Genomic DNA, 22,059 nt, shown 5'->3' with positions numbered 1-22,059 from the left:
GCTTGTCCATAGCATCATCTATATTACATCTCTTTTAATCAATTTTTTAAGTTTAATTAAAATTTAATTTTATAAAAATGTGTTTTATGTTTAAAATAAAAATATTAATGCAAAATTTTTAAAAATCTCTAATATTTATTGCAAAAGAAAAAAGTACATGCAAGATTTGCTGTTATCAATACAGGACATAAAGAATCAGCATAAACATATTAACTTAATGGCCATATATTATTTTTTGAGCTTAATAACCAATGGAAAATTATTAATGCCTTTTACTCATGCAGGGCTAGACTTCTTGGTAGATGCAAGCATAACATATAATTTACTTTTTTATTAGTAAAGAAGAAAAAAATAGAATCAAAAACAAGTTTACCACAAGCATGGAATAAATCAGCAAGTTTAAAAAAAGGAAGAATACAAACAAGCAATAAGGCTTAGTGAGATTTTTTTGCAACAAGAAAAAGTTATAGGAAAATAAACCAACAGATATCTCCAGCTGATCCAAATATAATATACTGATAGAAAACTCTACAGATATCTGCTCAATAAAAAGTGTATTGCCTAGGAATGCCATGGCTATGTTGTTCTCCAGATGGCATTATCAGAGACAATAACAGACATTATTGTTTATTGGAAATAAAATAGCCATCAAAACTTAAAAATGCTTTATAATTAATGAAGATAGACAAATAAAAGTAAAGCCTCCATACAGCATTAATCCATGCCTTTCTTCTACCTTTGTTAATCTACAACTTTCTTTTATTTTTTCATTCAGGAAAAAAAAAATTCAAAAACTACCCTTGGTATTACATCCTAGCATGTACATTTTGTTTCCTTATTCCAGAGGAAAAATTTATCAAATTTGTCATGTTAGTTCAGTTGTAACTCTGTTGTTTGTAACTACAAAGTTTGCTATTTTACTGCAAGAGGTCTCCATCAGTAGCATAAAACACATAGGCAGGGAGTCTATACACAGTAATCAGTGTCTTGTTATAGCCAGTTATGAAAGTCACATGCACTATCCACATCTAAGAAGTTTAAGTCTGAGAAAATTTATCTTTAGTCTTCTGCTAGTCCACAAAATATTATTCCTATTTTTGCTGGTCCACAGGTGTTGAACAACGCCTTATAGTATGGCACATTGACAAAATAAAACAGCTTTTGACTTACTAATGCACTTACATTATTGTGTGAGAATCTGGACTTCAATTTAAACAATTTATACTAAAAATAATATTACTTCTCAATAACATAACTTCGTTGGCTGGGATATCTGTCAACTTTCACACTTGGGAGTATATCTTCCTTTAAGTTATTAGTGTCAAAAAAGACTCTTTCCCATGACCTTCTGACCTGCTGTCCCAATTTCGTCATTTAATATGACAATTAGTGTCCAGTTGAGTTAGTCGTCAGTAGTTCCTCAAGTAGGTCAATCATTTGTGTGCGTCTCAGTTACCCCTTTCAGAGACATCAAATTATTCTATCGCCAGTTACATTGGCTTTGCATCAGTAATGGATATTGCTGCTACCTCTGCTACGGATACTCCATCCCTCTCGTCTGCGACCATATCTTCTACAATGGATCTACAAATTAAGAACTATCTTTGAGAACTTTATTAATTCAACCAGTAACCACTGAATCCTTTACAAGGTATTTATCCCTGTGTGCTCTATTGTGAACTCTCTCACATGCAACTGAGTTATTGCATCTATGCACCTAGAATTTCCTAATTGTCTCTATAGTCTTATTTTACTAACCTTATGTGTAACTTTTAAGAACAAATAGACAGGTATGTGTGTTTGTATAACTTGTCTATGAGTGCATTACTTCCGTCATGCTGTCTCATAGTCCTCCATTCAGAATCCGATCACTTATGCAGAGGACCACTCACATGACTTAATTTATAACAAAAACAATTTGCCATTGCAGCTTTGTGTCGAACAGGACACAGCGGTGTCATGCTGATGTGGTATTGAAGAGATGCCAACCTTCTGGTAACAATTGCTTCCTCAACTTTTTATTTAGTTATTTTTTCTAATTAACAGTTATATATTTTTTATAATTGCTAAATTATTAAAATTACAAGTAAAATGCATTATTAAATTAAAGTAGTTTATCTTGTTATTAATCCATAATTATAAATCTATATGGCTTTGAAAACAAAAAAAAAATTTTATTATTCATTAACAAATCCTGTATAATGCATGTACAGAAGTATATACATTCCAACCTTGGTTTTTGAACATAATTCATGTTTAAAAGTTGTTCAAAAATAGATGTATTCTAAAACCAAAACAAATTTTCCCATAAACAATAGAAGAGAGATTAAATCTAAAATTGTAAAAAGTCTAAAAATTAATATTAGCTCATTTAATATAGTTGTGCAAAGTTTTAAAAACTTGGTCTTTACATATAGACATATAGTAACAAAAAAAAATTGACATAAAGTACTTGTATTCTTCACATTTCTATTAGACACACTCTGTATATTAAGTCAACATTTAACTGTAATAATTTTAATAGTCTTATTATCAGCAGTTATCTTTATTTAAATTGTAAATATATGTAATTTTTCCTATTAACTTTAGTTAAAATAATTTAACTTAAATAGTGTAAAGGAGTGTTTTAGAAGTTAGACAAAAGTGGCCATGGTGGAAAAATCATTTCAATAATTTAAAAATTTTCTTGCCAAATATCAAATTTTCATTTTAAAAGTATTTTTTGGTGCTTATTACTTGAAGTTCATCTTCAACTGATATTTTTGAGCCTTATAAAAATTTGTTCTGCAGTTATTGTTAGAAATAAATTTTACATTTTTGGTTGTCAAAAAGTCTATTAATTACTGTCTGTGCTAAAAATATAAGCAATCATTCATGGCACTGACTTCAGTTTATTTTTCTATTAATCAATGTATTGCATCAAGTTTATAATTGTATATGCTTTTAAATTAAAGCATCTTTTAATCTAAAATATTTTTGTTAAAAAATGTACTCTTAGAACCTATAACCAGTCTGACATAAAAATACAAAAGAAAAAGTTCACCACAAATGTTTTCGAACTGTTGTGAGTTCTTCTTCAGGTGTAAAACATATTTCTGATGGATCAGAACAAAAGGAAATTCGAGAAACATTCAAAGGTTTAAATGAGACGCATGCATATTCGTATGGTTGACCTATCCTGACACTTAAAGTTTGGAGTCCATCAATGCCTGCCAGACCAGTAACAGAATCAACTCATCTTTAAAAATTGATGCAGTTGTCATTGAGGGTTAATTTATAAATGTGAATGGCCTCTAGCCACTTAAGGTGTTCCGCATGTGATGTAGTGTGGACGAGCTTCACCTGGTGGAAGGTCATCACAATGTCCGGGTCGGCGGAGTATGTGGCGAGGGCGATGGTATTTCTTTCTGCCCTCGCCACATACGCCATACTTACATTTATGCAGTACACTTGGTCAATCATATTGTCAGCAAAAACAATCAACAAAGCAGCCAAGGAGGCAAATTGACTTTTTGACAAATTTCCTGACTTTCCATTACTTTTTCCAAGTACTAATGAAAATCCCTGACTTTCCATGTGAATAGGGGAACCCTGTATGAATAATCACACATTAATATTTATNTATAATTTTTTTAATCCTTTATCATTTTAATTATTTAATTGCTCCTTCCTCTCTTCCTTGGCACGTTGTGAAATTTCTGATAGTTGGATAATAAACCATTTTATTGTAGTTTGTCTTTTTAAATTATTTCGAGTCGATATTAAAATTTGGAAAAGGGGGATACCCAGATCGGTAAAATACGTGAATTTCTTCCTACAACTTTGGTTGTTGTTCGGGGTACAGTTAAGGTTTTAACGAAGTTCAAGCGAATACGTAATTAGCAAAAAAAAAAAAAAATTGAAATAAAGTGATTAAACAAAAATTATTACAAATATCGTAAATAACAGTTTACAAATGCATATATAGAGATATTTTTTGAAGGGGAGGAAATGGTCTTTACAATTTGAAATCGATCGAACACGCTGTGCTCGAATGCTCATGTAAACGCACGCCATCTATCGTAGGGTAAATGCCAGAAACCTTCGTGGGAGTGTATTAAAAAACTTCCCAAAGCTTCATGGCAATCGTACTACGCCACAAACCCTCATGGGAGTATATTAAACAACTTCTCAAAGTTTCACGGCAATCAGATAAACGGTGTGGTAATGCATGAAGGACACACACACACACACACATTCATTTTTATATATATAGATTTATAATAGATATCTAGGCTAAATTACATAATTTGATCAATAAATTTTAATCAATAAGCAAACCTCTCTCTTCCAGCAAATACATTTAATAGAAATACAAAAGAAAAACAAAATATTTGTCTTATTGATTAATGTTGAACATTTCCAGTTTGGATCTTCTCAATTTATGTATAATTTTGATGTTTTATTGATTCTAATTTTATTGATGAGATAAAACTTGATACAAATATATAAAGATGTTAATTACATGAAAAAATGATAAACTTGAAAATGAATTATATCTTTACTTTTGAATTTTGTACTTTTTTGCTTATGTTAAAAGAATAGGCTTTATTTTAAATTTTTTACCAGTATATATGTATGACATATCAAAAGATTTATGTTCTTAATTGATTCATTTATCTCCATAACAGACCTGTTTTATTTACAATTACTTTTATATATTCTCTAAGGTAATCCATTATATATAACCAACCTTTGATACAGTGCCCTCCTATATAACATCACAAGTCAAGGTATAGTACATTTAGACTGGTCATCACTTGCACAATATTGCACCACCCGCAAAATACCAATAGCTATGAATGAATTGTCCCCATAAATATTAAACAGAGAACACCTTTAGTATACATAAACTATTAAACATACAATTCTGCATAATAAATCAGTGTTATCAGCAAATTGTGTGACAAACTCTTAAACTTTAAACTTGTGTGTATAACTCAATATATTATAAAGTTTTTATTGTCTGAGGTACACAGGTTGTCTAAAAAGAAAACAAACTTTTGCTCTAAAAATATAACTAGATGGCAGAACTAGTATTAACAGTCAAATTCAAAATTTTGAACATTCTATCATCAATCGTGTACAATTACATTTGAATCGGTTCATTGTTATGAACCAATTCAAATGTGTGACATGAAATGTAAGGATTATTTCATAAATCTCGTTGGAAAATTGCAATGGAGCAATGTAGCAACATTAAGTTATGCATAAAACTAAAGAAAACTTTACCAAAACATTTAAGTTACTGAAACACGTAAATAGGGAGGTGATTGCCTGTGCCAAACACAAGTTTATGATTGGTTTAAGTCAATTCAAAGATGGCCAGGAATCAACTGAAAACAATCTGAATAGTGGTTGTACAAAGATGTCAACTATGGACAGTAATATCGATAAAGTGTGACAAATTATTAGGAAAGGATCCGAATGTGACCTGTAGAATGTTGTCAGAAGAGTTCGGAGTGTCAAAGGACTCTGTCTACATAATTTTACATAATCATTTGAACAAACATAAGGTTTGTTCCCACTTCATTCTGCACTCACTCACTCGTTGAGTAACAAACACAGATGCAAATTCATCATGCTCAGGACATCATCAAAACGGCTCTGTGCAATCCAAATTTTCTCAAAAATATAGTCAAAGGTGATGAGAGATGGCGCTACCAATCTGACACATTGACAAAACATCAAAGCTCCATGTGGAAGTCATCAGACAAGCCCACACTGAAAACTTTGTTTCCAAAAATCGTGAATCAAGACCATGCTTGTGTTTTTATGATTCCAAAGGTACAAAGAAAGTGCACAAAGAATTTGTCCCAAATGACCAGAATGTTACTGGAAAATATTATTTACATATTTTGGAACATCTTTGGAATTGAATTTTACATGTACAGCCATAGTATCATGTTCAAGAAAGCAGGACAGTGCTGTGCAACAACAACATACCCTCGCACAAGAGCACTGCTGTTCGTCAATCTTTTGCTTGAAAATGTATTGTAACCCTAGACCATCCACCCTATTCTTCCGATCTGTCTACCCGCAACCAGGCACCAAAACAGGAGCTGAAAAAGTCCTTTAAAATGCTCATTACTCATTCTGAATGTTGTATCGCTGCAGAGGGATCTTATTTCAAATAAATAAACATATTTTTATAAATATTTCATTTTTTCTTCCTAGAGCAAAAGTTCAGCTTTTTTTTAGACAACCTATGTACTTCAATTTAGTTGCGTGGCAAGTAACTTTGGAACAGAATTTTACATGTAATTTAGTAACTTATGTAATGTGTAATTTTGAAATTTCGGTTTAGTNAGACAGCGATTAGAAACAAGTTATTTGACCTATTTTCTAGACTCACTCGACAGCAGGTTTAGAGGGCTTTTCAATTCGAGTGGTAGCTTTGTTTGTGGAAAAGTTTAGATAAAAACAGACATCGTTTCTTTGATAAATGTTGTAAACGGTACGAATCGACAAAATTACTCATTAATTAATTAACTGCTCGGAACAAAAACAACAAAATGAAATACTTTAAATTTGTTTTAAATGTTCCAATTTCGATATTCAAATGGGTGAAGACTTAAAACTACAATTAAATCAGATGCATTTATTTACAATTTGAGTATCGTGTCGGTTATAAAACGTTAATGCATTTCGGGGTCGTTGTACTGTTAAACAAACGAGACAATTTTAATAATTACAGAAATCTGTTTATAGATATAAAAATGTAATATTAATAATAAAATATTTAAAATTATTCATTTCGACAGTAATAAGATGTCGAAATAATTCCTTAAAATTCTATTCCGAAGACGAATTTCGAATTCGGTATAAATTTTCTAAATATGGATTTGTTCATATTTTAAATCGTATTGGCAACGAAATTAAATAACGAAATAGAAAAGGATTGTCATTAATTGCCGAACAATGATTTTGACGGCCTTAAGCTTTCGGAATATAGCTGACGACCATTTCTGACGTCACGAAGAAATAATCCGATTGGCCGAACGACTCCTAAAACAGGGGAGTAATAGCGAAGTAAGTAAGAGCCAATGTAAACGTCGTTTAATGTAAACTCTGTCTCTGCAATCGGCCGTTAAAGTTTGGAGTCCATCAATGCCTGCCAGACCAGTAACAGAATCAACTCATCTTTAAAAATTGATGCAGTTGTCATTGAGGGTCGATTTATAAATGTGAATGGCCTCTAGCCACTTAAGGTGTTCCGCATGTGATGTAGTGTGGATGAGCTTCACCTGGTGGAAGGTCACCACAATGTCCGGGTTGGCGGCGTATGTGGCGAGGGCAACGGTATTTCTTTCTGTCCTCACCACATATGCCACACTTACTTTTATGCAGTACACTTGGTCAACCATATTGTCAGCAAAAACAATCAACAAAGCAGCCAAGGAGGCAAATTGACTTTTTGACAAATTTCATGACTTTCCATTACTTTTTCCAAGTACTAATGAAAATCCCTGACTTTCCATGTGAATAGGGGAACTCTGTATGAATAATCACACATTAATATTTATAACAAATTTATAATAGATATCTAGGATAAATTACATAATTTGATCAATAAATTTTAATCAATAAGCAAACCTCTCTCTTCCAGCAAATACATTTAATAGAAAGACAAAAGAAAAACAAAATATTTGTCTTATTGATTAATGTTGAACATTTCCAGTTTGGATCTTCTCAATTTATGTATAATTTTGATGTTTTATTGATTCTAATTTTATTGATGAGATAAAACTTGATACAAATATATAAAGATGTTAATTACATGAAAAAATGATAAACTTGAAAATGAATTATATCTTTACTTTTGAATTTTGTACTTTTTTGCTTATGTTAAAAGAATAGGCTTTATTTTAAATTTTTTACCAGTATATATGTATGACATATCAAAAGATTTATGTTCTTAATTGATTCATTTATCTCCATAACAGACCTGTTTTATTTACAATTACTTTTATATATTCTCTAAGGTAATCCATTATATATAACCAACCTTTGATACAGTGCCCTCCTATATAACATCACAAGTCAAGGTATAGTACATTTAGACTGGTCATCACTTGCACAATATTGCACCACCCTCAAAATACCAATAGCTATGAATGAATTGTCCCCATAAATATTAAACAGAGAACACCTTTAGTATACATAAACTATTAAACATACAATTCTGCATAATAAATCAGTGTTATCAGCAAATTGTGTGATGAACTCTTAAACTTTAAACTTGTGTGTATAACTCAATATATTATATAGCTTTTATTGTCTGAAGTACACAGGTTGTCTAAAAAGAAAACAAACTTTTGCTCTAAAAATATAACTAGATGGCAGAACTAGTATTAACAGTCAAATTCAAAATTTTGAACATTCTATCATCAATCGTGTACAATTACATTTGAATCGGTTCATTGTTATGAACCGATTCAAATGTATGACATGAAATGTAAGGGTTATTTCATAAACCTCGTTGGAAAATTGCAATGGAGAAATGTAGCAACATTAAGTTATGCATAAAACTAAAGAAAACTTTTACCAAAACATTTAAGTTACTGAAACACGTAAATGGGGGGTGATTGCCTGTACCAAACACAAGTTTATGATTGGTTTAGTCAATTCAAAGATGGCCAGGAATCAATTGAAAACAATCTGAATAGTGGTTGTACAAAGATGTCAACTATGGACTGTAATATCGATAAAGTGTGACAAATATTAGGAAAGGATCCGAATGTGACCTGTAGAATGTTGTCAGAAGAGTTGGGAGTGTCAAAGGACTCTGTCTACATAATTTTATGTAATCATTTGAACAAACATAAGGTTTGTTCCCACTTCATTCCACACTCACTCACTCGTTGAGGAACAAAAACAGATGCAAATTCATCATGCTCAGGACATCGTCAAAACAGCTCTGTGCAATCCAAATTTTCTCAAAAACATAGTCAAAGGTGATGAGAGATGGCGCTACCAATCTGACACATTGACAAAACATCAAAGCTCCATGTGGAAGTCATCAGACAAGCCCACACTGAAAATTTTGTTTCCAAAAATCGTGAATCAAGACCATGCTTGTGTTTTTATGATTCCAAAGGTACAAAGAAAGTGCACAAAGAATTTGTCCCAAATGACCAGAATGTTACTGGAAAATATTATTTACATATTTTGGAACATCNAATCGTGAATCAAGATCATGTTTGTCTGTTTTTATGATTCCAAAGGTACAAAGAAAGTGCACAAAGAATTTGTCCCAAATGACCAGAATGTTACTGGAAAATATTATTTACATATTTTGGAACATCTTTGGAATTGAATTTTACATGTACAGCCAGAGTATCATGTTCAAGAAAGCAGGACACTGCTGTGCAACAACAATACACCCTCGCACAAGAGCACCGCTGTTCGTTTTGCTTGAAAATGTATTGTAACCCTAGACCATCCACCCTATTCTTCCAATCCGTCTACCCATAACCAGGCACCAAAACAGGAGCTGAAAAAGTCCTTTAAAACGCTCATTACTCACTCTGAATGTTGTATTGGAGGGATCTTATTTCAAATAAATAAACATATTTTTATAAATATTTCATTTTTTCTTCCTAGAGCAAAAGTTCAGCTTTTTTTTAGACAACCTATGTACTTCAATTTAGTTGCGTGGCAAGTAACTTTGGAACAGAATTTTACATGTAATTTAGTAACTTATGTAATGTGTAATTTTGAAATTTCGGTTTAGTTGAATGAAATTTAGTTCAATAGTTTAGTAAATCTATCCAATTTTGCTTTTCTTGAGTGAGTAGCAGCCCCTTCTACTCAATCAGGAAAAACAAACCCTTCTACCCTTCACTAACCAATTAAACACATCCTTTTTGTCTAGTTCATCAGTTCTATATTTCCTATAGTAATAGATGCACAAATACCAAAGGAGAATCCAAAAATTAAATATATATGAATAATTAACAAGGATATCTATCACTGTATTCAGTGCCATTCAAATACATCTACGTCTATCCGTCTCAAAGCTCACAACATCCCCAACCATACTAATCAGGATACTTTTAGTGTAATAACTGTTCAGTAGCAAGAGACGACCAACCGCTCGACTAAATTACCGGACACATCCGAATGCACTTTTAGTGCTAATTTCAGAGGTAAACAAATGATGGCAGGAAATCAAGGTTTGAATGTATTATTAGATAAGTTAAATTGTGTATAAAGAGAAAGATCATAAGTAAAACATAAAAATAATTAAATTATTATTATTATTATGTATAATCCATCAATTTTTTCTTTATTCAATATTGAAAAATTTTGCATAATAATTAAAAAACTATTATTATTATTTTTTAATTATAAATTAATAAAATTCAAACATAACTGAACTATTTATGGTTATTTTGATTTTGTTTTCTCTTTGATAAAAATGAATTGCTTAACATTGAAACAGGAAAAGGTAAATTCCTATATAAATCGTACTTTCAACAAATACAGATGGCCATTAAAGAGCTAATTATTTAGTAACTCGGTATATAAACATTAAAACTTTTCCTATATTAGACATTATTTGTTAAAGGGAAGATCAAAAGGAAGTGCCACAATTGGTATAAACATGTTAAAACGTAATCGATCCTCATTGTATATATTATTAAGCGGTTTATAAATTTATCAAGATGAAATACTCACCTTGAGTTATATATTAGTTAATAAACGACAATAAAAATTCGGGAAAACGAACACCATTCACTCGATTTATTATCATCCTTTGGCGGGAATTAACACTAGCCGAAATGCGCGCGCAAATCACGTGGTTCCTTTTATTATTTTATTCAATCGGTTATTAACTTATTTATTTTAATAATCGATAAATTGATTTTTAAAATAATATTTCTGTTGTATCGCGAATTTTACAATCTTAAAATGGTATATTGATTAGTGGAAATCGAATCCAATCGGGCAATGTTCGAGTACTTAAACAATTGAAGTTAATGAAAATGCAGTAAACTGTTATAATCATATTTTAAAAAAAGTTATTAATTTAGTTTTTGTTATAATCAGTTATTTCCTTTCTTTTTACTTCGTTTAATAGCATAAAATCAATTAAATAATTTTTACTTTTTTATTTTAATATTAGATGGCGCCACTAAAAACGTCTTTTGCGTTTAGTAGTTGCCGGATGAATTTACATAAAATATATTTTAATTTTATATAGACTTATGAATTACCTAAATGCGTTTTTTTTTTTTTTTTGAAAACAACTTAGACAATACAAATTTAATTTTTATTGTCGTGGGAGGCTGAAAATCCGGATGTAATTTCATGACATCTAAAAAATCCCTTCCTAAATAAATTACTCTTTACTGGGAATTTCCGTCTTAACATGTCGAAAGTTTGAAATTAAGGGTGGTTTATCAATTTAAATATCTTAAAACGCGGAAAGATTACGCGATTTATAAAGAATCGAGGCGGATACTTGATTTATGAAACAAGTTATTCAGCATCAGTGAGCAAATTACGAAGGGAAATTCCCATCAAAATTTAAGTGTCAAGGGTGTTACCTACACGTCTTTTCCTTTTCGTAACGTCAGAATGACGTTATCTTACATAATAAAAAGTGACAGTAAATTATATATAACACGAAATTACAATATCTTAGTAGTCGCCATAATCTTCAAGTTTTAAAAGAAGCATTGAAACCGCGCTGTTAATTTTACGAATAAAATGCATTTCTTTGGATTCTACGCGGCATTTTTCGCAGTTGTATTCGTTATGGTTGTTGGTACGTTTTAAATTACGGTCGATAACGAATTTTTTATGAATGTTTTTTTATTAATTAAAAATCGTGATTTCTTTATTTCAGGTCAAGGATTCCTTCCTAGCGGTTATATCCATCCGTCGTGTTTGGAATGCATGTGTCAGGTATGATGATGAATTTTGATGTATTGTTTCGGCTTTACTTATTTAAGAGAACTGTTAATAAAAACCGTTAAATAAATAAAAGCCCTAATTTTAAAGTCAGCGGTTTTTATTTCTTTTAGTTTATTCAAGCGCGCTTTACGGTTAACTTAAATTTTAAACAATTACGAACCCGAACCAACAGGATAGGCTAATATAAATATAGACGCGGGAACTTCTTAGGATAATTACACGTATTAAAATACTTTATTACAGTTTCATTGAATTTGAACTAATATTTCTGGTGGTGTAATGATCACTTATCGTGCAGAATCTTGCAAATCTCTTATATTTTCAATATTAGAGAGGTTGCGGCCGACGTTTTCAACACGAAAACGTGTACGTCGGACGTTCAGCGCCGCTTTCCTATAAGCCTAGAAGTTTGACAATGGTGTTTGGATAGTCAGTGGAATCATGCTCGACGTCCCAAACACCATTGCCAAACTTCTAGGTCTTTAGGAAAGCGGCACTAAACGTCCGACGTACACGTTTTTGCGTTGAAAACGTCGGCCGCAACCTCTCTATTATGTCAATTAAGAAGAACGCGGTTATGCAAATTATCACACCGACGCCTTCTTATAATAAAAAGAAATTATTTTTTAGGCAAGTTCCGGATGTAAAGATACACAATGTCACAGCAATGGACCGAACCAGTACTATTGTGGACCTTTTCATATCTCATACACATATTGGGTTGATGGAGGAAGTCCAGGAGCAGATCCTAATAATCCTTTCGGTAAGGCACATTTCAGTCAATTTTAAGTATATAATGAACACAAAGTTTTATATATATTTTTTTCATTTTTTAAGATTTCGAAGAATGTCTGAACGATAGATCATGCGCTGAAGGTGCAGTCAGAGGTTACATGCAAAAATGGGGACATGATTGCAATTATGACGGACTTGTCGACTGTTACGATTATGCCAGGATACACAAATCAGGACCGTATGGTTGTAACGGTACGTGGGTTACGAGTACAGATTATTGGAAAGTTTTCTTGAATTGTTACGAACAATCGTAAAAACAGGATGTAAACAAATTTGAACCATGTTACGAAACAGCTAATAATTCACGGAATGCTTTATTAATATTTTCACTCTTTACAAGATATGCATGAAATCACGATTATATCAAACGTGCGGCAGGTGCTTGTTCTACATTCTCACGTTTTTAGCAGGTGAAAGCAAATTTTCCTGTTTATATTACCGAACGTGGACCCTTGTTTTTTACAACTGTACAGAAATTAAATGTAAAAAGTTTGTAACTTAAATAAGAAATAACAACTTTACTGTATATCTTTCTTTTATTACTAAACTATAATGTACCAAAAATTCTGATAGATGACTGATGTAAACAAAAAAAAATGACATGATCATACAAATTGATGATATTTGAATGTATATTTTACTTCAGGAATCCCAATAATCCATAATTTCTGTGCCATAATTAGCATGTAGATCTGTATGAAAAATATAGCTTCAGTTTAGATCTGTAATCTGAGCTTTTACAATAAAAAGGTATAAAGTCTCTACTCTAGTTTTATTTAAGACACAGCTTCACACGTGTGTAGAATTATGGATGATGCAGATGATTGGAATTCCACGCAAAACGTCCTTATACAAATTTAAATTCCTATATCACTATTTTACATATCCATACCGCCCATGCCTCCCATTCCACCCATACCGCCCATTCCTCCCATTCCCATTGGAGATTTTTCTTCTTTAGGTAATTCTACTACTACTGCTTCAGCTGTTGTTAGTAGAGAGGCTACTCCTGCTGCATCCATCAAGGCGGTACGTACAACCTGAAAACAAATAATTTAGATTGTAATCACAATTTATATAACATTTGTTATTATGTATTTTTTAATAGTTTACTTTGGTAGGATCAATAATTCCTGCTTCCATCATATTAACATATTGACAAGTTAGTGCATCATAACCTATTTCTGGTTTTGAATCCATTATTTTTTGAACTACTACAGAAGCATCTACACCTGCATTTTTTGCTATTTGCATACAGGGCATTTTAGCTGCTTTTTTTATTATTTCAATACCTGGAATATAAAAAGGTGAAGAAATCAGAATTGAATCTTAAGTAATTTCATCTTTAGATAATATAAAATATTATGTACCTATTTTCTGATCTTCATTTTCTGGAACTAATTTTTCTAGAGAAGGTAAACATCTCAAAAGAGCAACACCACCACCAGAAACAATACCTTCTTCAACTGCAGCCCTTGTAGCATTTAGAGCATCATTAACTCTGTCTTTCTTTTCATTCATTTCCACTTCACTTGTTCCTCCAATCTAAATTATTGAAATTTTATTTTTTAATTTTAAAACAATTTTTTTATTTTAACTTTCTTTGAGATTTCTGAATTACCTTAAGAACAGCAACACCATTTGCCAATTTTGCCAACCGTTCACTTAATTTTTCTTTCTCATATTCAGAATTTGAAAGTTCTCTTTCATCCTTAATCTGTTCTATTCTCTGCTGAATTTGTTTTGGATCACCTTTTCCCTACAAACAGAATAATGGAATTAATTATAAAAATGTCTATAAAAAGGAAAATTACTTAAAATTTTTTGAACATACTTTTAGTAGAAGTGTATCATCCTTTGTTATTATTACTTCTCCAACTTCCCCTAAATAGTCCATAGTAACATCTTCTAATTTTATAAAGTTACCATCATCTCCAAATACAATACCACCTGTGGCAATGGCCATATCTTGCAAAGTATTTTTACGATTGTCACCAAATCCAGGAGCTTTAACTGCAGCAACTTGCAATCCAATTTTTAACCTTTCAAAATTAGAAATTTAATACATTTTTTGTTTTTTTTTTTGTTTCATAATTATCATTCAATGATGAGAAAATTTATACCTGTTCAAAACAAGTGTAGTTAAAGCTTCACCATCTATATCCTCAGCAATAAGGATTAAAGGCTTCTTCACTCTATTTGCTAATTCCAATGCAGGAATAATTGATTGAATATTAGAGATCTTCTTTTCACTCAGAAGTAATAAAGAATCTTGGAATTCAACTTTTGCACCTTTTAAAATTAATATGTCTTATCAGATCATTACAAAACTCTAAAGAACTTAAAATTTAACATTCTCATACCTTTGGCTGTATTGATAAAATATGGCGAAATATATCCTCTGTCAAATTTCATTCCTTCAATAACTTCAAGTTCATCATGTAGAGTTTTACCATCCTGAAGAAATTTATTTCATTTGAGAAAAATTTGATTTGAGTCACAACTGTTTTTTTTTTTTTTTTTTTTAAAATACTAAACCGACTTTTTCAAACAATGTTATATTGCTTTTTTTTTAATTGAAATTCAAAACAATTCATAATTGAACTGTTCTGAATTATAAAATTCATATTAATCTTATTGTTTTAGTCTGGAGTTTGTTGGATGGAGTAAAAGCAATATTGTATGAAAGACTGACCTTTACTGTAATAACACCTTCACTACCAACTTTCTTCATTGCACTTGAAATTAGGTCACCAACATTTTTATCTCCATTAGCAGATATAGTTGCTACCTGTAATTAAATATAATTTATTTAATATTAAATTTTTATTATAAATTTTTTCTTTTTATTAAAGAAACTTTTTCTTAATATTACCTGAGCAATTTCCTCTGGAGTTGTTACAGGTTTTGATAGTGCCTTGAGTTCTTCAACTATTTTTTCAACAGCCATCATCACCCCTATCAACAAATGAAATTATATATTTAACTCTGATATATTAAAAAAATAAAGGCATTAGAGAAAGAATTTTGTTTCAGGAGTAAAAGTTTTTTACCTTTACGAATTTCAATTGGATTAGCACCTTTGCTAATTTTTTCAAATCCTTCTCGTGCTATGGCTCTGGCCAACACAGTGGCTGCTGTGGTTCCATCACCTGCTTCTTCATTTGTATTATTAGCTACATCCTGTACAAGTTTAGCTCCAATATTTTGAAATTTTTCTTTTAATTCAATAGCTTTTGCTACAGTTACTCCATCCTTTGTGATTTTTGGAGATCCCCAAGATTGTTCAATGACAACATTTCTTCCCTAAACAGTTTTATGAAATCACATTTAATATGCAATATATATAAAATACACAAACACATAGTATTTTTGTAGACAATAATATATTAATAAAATTACTATATAATGCATTTAAGATAAATCTTTTTGCAGGTTATTAGCAGAATAATCTAAATGATGAAATTTAAAGTCACTGAAACAAGTAACTATCAACAATTTATAAGAAAATTAATTTAATCAAAATGTAATTATTTAGCACTGTTTAGTTTTGTGAAATATTTAATTAATACTCATGTTTATTAGCAACTATTTGTTAACAATGATGCCAGTTTATTAAAATTAAAGTGTATTCGAAAGTTTATTATGGATTAATATTTATAACTTTGGTAAAACACTATCATATTACATTTTGTTTTTACATCTAATAACAAAAGTATGATTGGTTTTCCTTGGATATTTTATATATTTAAATAATACTTATAGATTGCCCCTTGTGATAAAGGACTGAAAAGGCAGGGGTAGAGGAGATAAACACCCAGGGCACTGAGATAATGGACTGCCAAACTTATATGGGTGAACTAATAAATTCATAAAAAAAATTTTTCACTCATACTTATACTCATATTATATATGAAATATAATACACATTATATTAATAAAAAGTTTTTTTTATTGTTTTTTAAATTTGTAAAAAGACTTATCCGAAAGGTGCCATATTTAACTTTGCCCCTGGTACTAAATGCACTAGCCATGGCCTTGCTGTGATATCATTTGTGATATAGTTCTAAAGAACCAATGAAATCTTGTCTATCTCATTACAAATGACTGCTCAATAGTTTAAAATGCTGCCAATCGGTGATAATGATTGTTGGTGTTAATTTTAGCTGCTACCATTTGTTAAATATTTGGTAAAAATGGGAATTTGATAGAAAATGAACTTTTTTTTTTCTATTGAAATTATAAATCAATAAGATTATTTATATTTTTATATCTGTGAAAATCTATCAGCTTTCTGTTTCATAAACTCAGCATAGCAAAGCTATTGCTGAAACAAGACTAAAATCATAGCACAAACACATGTAAATCTTGTCTGTGAGCTACAGTGCATGGTTCTTTCTTGTAAACTTTCAAATGTGCACAAGCATCTCCCAACTGTTGCCTGAAAAATCCAACTTGAATCTGAGAGTTGTTGAAGAGATTGTCTATTTTCCATAGAAGGGTGTAACATAGAGCAGGGATGGTGAACCTTTTTGTGTTCGTGTGCCATATTGTAAGCATACTTAGCTTTAAAGATGTTTATGCATGCCAAAGTTTCAGACTTCGAATAACGATATTTAAAGAAATTAAATGAATACACTTTAATTAGAATAAATGTAAAAAAGCTGATTGAAAAAAGGACGATCAAGTGATAAACCAAAAAAATGATTGAAAAAGACAGAAATCGTATGATACATTACATGCTGGATGATTTCTCCTTACATGTCACTTTGGGCACGCGTGCCATAGGTTCACCACCCGACAGAGCAACACTGAGTCAATGGCCGCACCGTTGATTTAACAGTTAAACCTATGACAATCTAATGTATTTTGTTTTATCTCACCTCTGACCAATTTGCTGATATCAAATAATTTGTTCTGGGCTTAACAGCATGTTACGATGGTCAAAACTATACGGAAACTAAATTTTTGTATATTTAGAAAATGCTATTTTTTAGCAAAAACAAGTACCATAGTACATCAGGCTACTTTTTTGCAATTAATTAAATATAATTGCAGAAAAGTAACCCAACATAATCCAGTGGTTTTTAGGCTTTACAAATTTATCAGGTTTTGTGAGGTTTGTTTATGTACTGTGTACTACATATTGTTAAGTTAGTAAAAATAGAATTATCATTAAGATATGAAAAAACAATTCCCAAAACACAGAAAGTTAATGTTACATTTTAATCTTACAAAAATTAGTTAATCAAACAAATAATATATCTGAAAATAACTGACAAAAACAGTTGTTAATAAAATTATAAGAGAAAATCAAAAACATTTTCAATATAACCAAAGTTAAATATATTATGGTTTAATTTCTAATTTTTAATAAGAGTTCACAATTTGTTAACTTTCAAAATAAATAGTCTTAAAACAAAATTATTTTATGAAAAAAGTCAAAAATCAATATATTTGTATCATCTTTTGTCTCATTTTATAATAAATATAACAAAAACTGATTGATTAGAAAATTAAAAAATTTCTTAAAGATTATCAGCTTCTATGCTATAATTTAGAATAATTACATTTTACATTGACAGAACATTTCTACTTGAAAAATCTCACGAATAGTTTCATATTTTGCACTAAGAATAGTTTTGAAATAATTTTATTGATGTTATGTTATATAAAAAATTATATGTTGATACCATAGCAATTATACCTAACTTCACTAGGCATATTCTATTAAATAAATAAAATATTCATATTTATTTCTGCAAAAGCACAAATTTTGTGCTTTTGCATCATATTTTTGTGTTATTTAATAACACAAAACTATGATGCAACTTTCCTTTTCTCATTCATCATACTCAGAACTCTCATTCATTTGAAAAGATGAATGAAGATTATTTTCTTCAAATGAAAGAAAAATGTTTTGAATTGTAATAATAAGTATACCTTAGGCCCCATAGTTACAGCAACAGCATCAGCTAAGACATCAACCCCTTGCAGCATTATAGCACGAACATCAGGACCAAATTTTATATCTTTAGCATAATATCTTCTCAGGGCTGGAGTCAAGCGACGTAGAGCGCTGGTACGAAAAACCGATGGAAGGTGCAACATTTTAATCTAGAAAAAAAAAACAAGAACGATGATGAGTCGGATGAAGATATCGCCATTATTAAATTCCATAAATTTTTAAAAGAAATCTTACGCTAAATCTCTTCTCTTAAAATGTTAAGTTTAATTAATATTAACAAAAGGTAATTACGATTAAAGACTTGCCTTGGCGGGCGATACACTCCTATAGAAGCAAACGGTTGTAGAGAGGGGAACACGTGGGGACTAGGAGGCGATAATAGGGACCCGGATGCTGAATAACGATCTAATAAATGCTTAAAACAGATTTATAAAAAAAAGAAATCAGCTGACTTTTGAGTTCCTCGAAAAGCAGTTAATTATAATATGTCATAATCTATCATCTTATCTAGATTGGACGATAATTATAATTTAAAGGTTCTTTTATTAAAAGGTTAAAGTTTAATTATACTGGTTTCGTGGCGCTTTTCTTTCTAGACTTTTCCACGTGTATGATGCAATTCTTTAACATAACCCTAACTAATCTCGTTATTTGTATAAATATTAAAAATTAATTTTTTGAATTTTTATCTTGTTTAAACTTAATTTTATTCTGAATTTAATTCAAAATTAGGATCGTAGTTTAATGAAAATGCGCATGCTCGTTAACATTCGGGAGGAACGTTCTAGAAAGAGGAAATACGTCATATGGTTCGCCTCTTTTTCGTCTTTAAATAATTTTTAAAATAATGCTATATCTATCGAATGGGACGTGATCGCTTACTGATATTCATGAAGATTTCTTTGTTTCGAAGATATTTATATTAATTAGTATTCATAACGGACAAAATTATTAATTTTATATAATGTTACGTCACGTTTTCATTCGAACGGTCGGCCATTAGTATTACGTCATTGGCGGTTAGGAACACGTGAAAGGCGAATCGAAGTCGTGCAGTTTGCAGCCCATCCAAAGAATAATTTTTACTCAAACAAGTTTTTGGTCCAAGAAACTTATTTATAAACAATCATGGTGAGTATGAAGTTAGTCCTTTCTCTACTTTCGATCGCTTTATATCCTCTTGGAAGTATTATCATAGAAAACTATGGAGACTTGGATGGTAAGATTGTTTTTGGCTCATCAATCTTTGGTAGAAGTTACTTTTAGTTAATTTGTAATTATATGCATATATACACAATTACCTAAAAGTAATTTCTAACTTCTACCTATTCATTATTATTATTATCATTATTATTGCTTGAATATATATCTTACCTAATTTATAATTAAATAAATAGGCGTTTAAACAAGCGTTTATGTATATAAATATAAAAGATGAGTAAATTTTGGGATGTTATAATTACTCTAGAAAAATCAAAATTTATTCAAGATAAAACTGTGTGATAGAAAATCCATATCCTAGATCAAGGTTAAACTTTACCTATGTGCACCATCATGGCAGCACAGTGGAGACCCATGTTGGAACCTAACCTAACCTAACCTATATTATTGGTAATTTATTAGAATAGGTTAGGTTAGAACGTGGTAAAGTTTGTCCATCAAATATAAGTTTTGATTATAAAATAATTTAAAGATAATGCAATTGATAATTTGCATTACTGTACTTATATAGTTGACTATTCTAGAATGTAAAACAAGAATAATGATTTGAAAGTTTAAAAAGTATTATCATTTCGAAGGCCGGGTTAGGAAGACGACTTATCCCTCTTTTGGATCGCATCCTAGTCGAAAGATTTATACCGGAATCTAGGACCAAAGGAGGGATTATGATTCCGGAGAAAGCACAGGCTAAGGTACAAAGTGCGACTGTAGTAGCTGTTGGACCAGGAGCCAGAACAGAGGTTTGTATATAGTTTGTTTTCAACATTCTAAGAAATAGATTTGAGTAAATAACTTCTTATTTCATATTTAGAGAGGAGATTTAGTTCCACCCAGTGTCAAAGAAGGTGATAGGGTTCTTTTACCTGAATATGGAGGCACCAAAATTGAAATAGATGATAAGGTAAATATTTCACAAAACAAAACTAAAAAAAAAGTTAACATTTGAAATTAAAATATTTATCGTTTCAGGAATATTACATCTTCAGAGACAGTGACATTCTAGGTAAATGGACAAATTAAAGAGTTGAAGGATAGTGTGAGAAGACTCATCATGAAAATGGAAGATTAGAATTATTTTCTTTTGTCATAAAAAAAAATTTGTATTTTGATTTTGAAATACAAAATTTTGTTCATTTATCACTTTTCTTTTCGATTTGTAATAGACATTTAGTAATATTTTTATTACATATGATTCATGTTCATACTAGTATATGTAAAGGAGGATAGTGCAGATGTGGAAAATAAATATTCAGAATTTATAAATCCTGGTTTTCTTGTGCTTGATTTATTTAAATTATAAGATTACATCTGATATAAAAATTGCAGTTTATTTTCTTGTCTAAATCATAATTACAGTAAGACCCCACTTAAAGTCGATCCAATATAACACGGGCTACTTGATGCCTAAAAACGCTCAAAATTTACGCTGATTCAAATTAACACAGTATTTCATTGATTCATATATAATATGATTATTCCCAAACACGAACCAATCAGCAAAAGATGGCAATTTGTTGTAGTGCTGTACTTTCCTTAAATTTATGTTTGTTTTGTGCAATTTTAGAAAAAATATAACATCATGGATGCCATAGGAAATAGTGACTTGGCTGGCAAGAATTAACTGATAAATGCATAAACGGAGTGTGGAAGAAGTTATAGCTGAAGGTATCCAAGAATTCTCATTGAGAAGAGCCTATCACTGTATCGTTAGATTGACAAAATTGTCTACTTAATACAGGAGATGTAGATGAGCAGGATATTGTAGAGTTACTGCAGGTTTCTGCTAAGAGCCTTACCAACAATGACTTCAAGAACTGGCAGAACAAGGAATTCACACAGAACTTGAAAATAGAGATTCTGAAAACAAAGAAATCAAAGAACTTGCTACAGATTTCTTTAGTAAAAGTTTGGTAACGATAACCAAAATCATTGATCAAATTGTAGCGAATGATATAGATTTTGAAAGGAGTGCAAAAGCAAAATGAGGCATTTTGGATGCGATCTTCTGCTACCGACATTTGCTTAAAGAGAAAAAAAAGCGACAAATGAAACTTCATGACTTTATTGCAAAAAAATAAAAAAGATTTTCAGAAAAGCCAGTATCTTTGTTA

General features: G+C 30.6%; 4 protein-coding genes across 8 annotated transcripts in view; 2 read left to right on the top strand and 2 right to left on the bottom strand.

Annotated features, from left to right (window-relative positions):
• LOC111632722 (telomere-associated protein RIF1-like) overlaps positions 1 to 10,852 on the bottom strand; it is a 75,068-nt gene extending 64,216 nt beyond the window's left edge. For 3 of the 4 annotated variants that reach the window (XM_023377229.1, XM_023377230.1, XM_023377227.1), the window contains exon 1: positions 10,723 to 10,852. The gene's annotated coding sequence lies outside the window, so the exon portion shown is untranslated. The remainder of the gene's footprint in view (positions 1 to 10,722) is intronic. The other variant, XM_023377228.1, reaches the window with a different exon arrangement.
• A 786-nt stretch (positions 10,853 to 11,638) lies between these two features.
• LOC111632725 (lysozyme 2-like) lies at positions 11,639 to 13,521 on the top strand. Its single transcript, XM_023377233.1, has 4 exons — positions 11,639 to 11,815; positions 11,897 to 11,955; positions 12,595 to 12,727; positions 12,802 to 13,521. The coding sequence occupies exons 1-4, from the start codon at positions 11,758 to 11,760 to the stop codon at positions 13,011 to 13,013; spliced, it is 462 nt and encodes a 153-aa protein (XP_023233001.1). The 5' UTR covers positions 11,639 to 11,757; the 3' UTR covers positions 13,014 to 13,521.
• On the bottom strand, positions 13,277 to 19,379 carry LOC111632723 (60 kDa heat shock protein, mitochondrial-like). Of its 2 annotated transcripts, none has more exons than XM_023377231.1 (12): positions 19,033 to 19,379; positions 18,703 to 18,876; positions 15,813 to 16,065; positions 15,635 to 15,717; positions 15,455 to 15,550; positions 15,123 to 15,216; positions 14,883 to 15,051; positions 14,594 to 14,801; positions 14,381 to 14,518; positions 14,130 to 14,304; positions 13,873 to 14,051; positions 13,277 to 13,799 (listed from the first exon to the last, which is right to left on the bottom strand). In XM_023377231.1, exons 2-12 carry the CDS (start codon positions 18,868 to 18,870, stop codon positions 13,638 to 13,640), a joined length of 1,725 nt encoding a protein of 574 aa, XP_023232999.1. In that variant the 5' UTR covers positions 18,871 to 18,876; positions 19,033 to 19,379; the 3' UTR covers positions 13,277 to 13,637. The 2 variants fall into 2 exon arrangements, with proteins under 2 accessions (XP_023232999.1, XP_023233000.1); XM_023377232.1 differs by having other exon boundaries at positions 13,638 to 13,799; positions 19,019 to 19,379.
• Positions 19,380 to 19,515: 136 nt separating this feature from the next.
• On the top strand, positions 19,516 to 21,009 carry LOC111632726 (10 kDa heat shock protein, mitochondrial-like). Its single transcript, XM_023377234.1, has 4 exons — positions 19,516 to 19,858; positions 20,527 to 20,688; positions 20,760 to 20,849; positions 20,918 to 21,009. Exons 1-4 carry the CDS (start codon positions 19,856 to 19,858, stop codon positions 20,966 to 20,968), a joined length of 306 nt encoding a protein of 101 aa, XP_023233002.1. The 5' UTR covers positions 19,516 to 19,855; the 3' UTR covers positions 20,969 to 21,009.
• The last annotated feature ends 1,050 nt before the right edge of the window (positions 21,010 to 22,059 follow it).

This window comes from Centruroides sculpturatus, unplaced genomic scaffold (genome assembly GCF_000671375.1).
Source record: "Centruroides sculpturatus isolate CEXI.00-Female unplaced genomic scaffold, Cexi_2.0 scaffold839, whole genome shotgun sequence".
Classification (NCBI taxonomy): Eukaryota; Metazoa; Arthropoda; class Arachnida; order Scorpiones; family Buthidae; genus Centruroides; species Centruroides sculpturatus.
This window is presented reverse-complemented; position numbering and strand designations above follow the sequence as displayed.

Excerpts from the sequence above, each read along its gene's own strand:
- LOC111632723 (XM_023377231.1), bottom strand. The coding sequence starts at position 18,870 with ATGTTGCACCTTCCATCGGTTTTTCGTACCAGCGCTCTACGTCGCTTG. Across the intron at positions 15,551-15,634 it reads CTCCAGAGGAAATTGCTCAG|GTAGCAACTATATCTGCTAA; the intron begins GTAATATTAAGA and ends ATTTAATTACAG. Across the intron at positions 14,052-14,129 it reads AAATGAAGATCAGAAAATAG|GTATTGAAATAATAAAAAAA; the intron begins GTACATAATATT and ends TTTATATTCCAG.
- LOC111632726 (XM_023377234.1), top strand. Across the intron at positions 20,689-20,759 it reads GACCAGGAGCCAGAACAGAG|AGAGGAGATTTAGTTCCACC; the intron begins GTTTGTATATAG and ends TTTCATATTTAG. Across the intron at positions 20,850-20,917 it reads AAATTGAAATAGATGATAAG|GAATATTACATCTTCAGAGA; the intron begins GTAAATATTTCA and ends TTATCGTTTCAG.
- LOC111632725 (XM_023377233.1), top strand. The coding sequence starts at position 11,758 with ATGCATTTCTTTGGATTCTACGCGGCATTTTTCGCAGTTGTATTCGTT. Across the intron at positions 11,956-12,594 it reads GTTTGGAATGCATGTGTCAG|GCAAGTTCCGGATGTAAAGA; the intron begins GTATGATGATGA and ends ATTATTTTTTAG. Across the intron at positions 12,728-12,801 it reads AGATCCTAATAATCCTTTCG|ATTTCGAAGAATGTCTGAAC; the intron begins GTAAGGCACATT and ends TCATTTTTTAAG.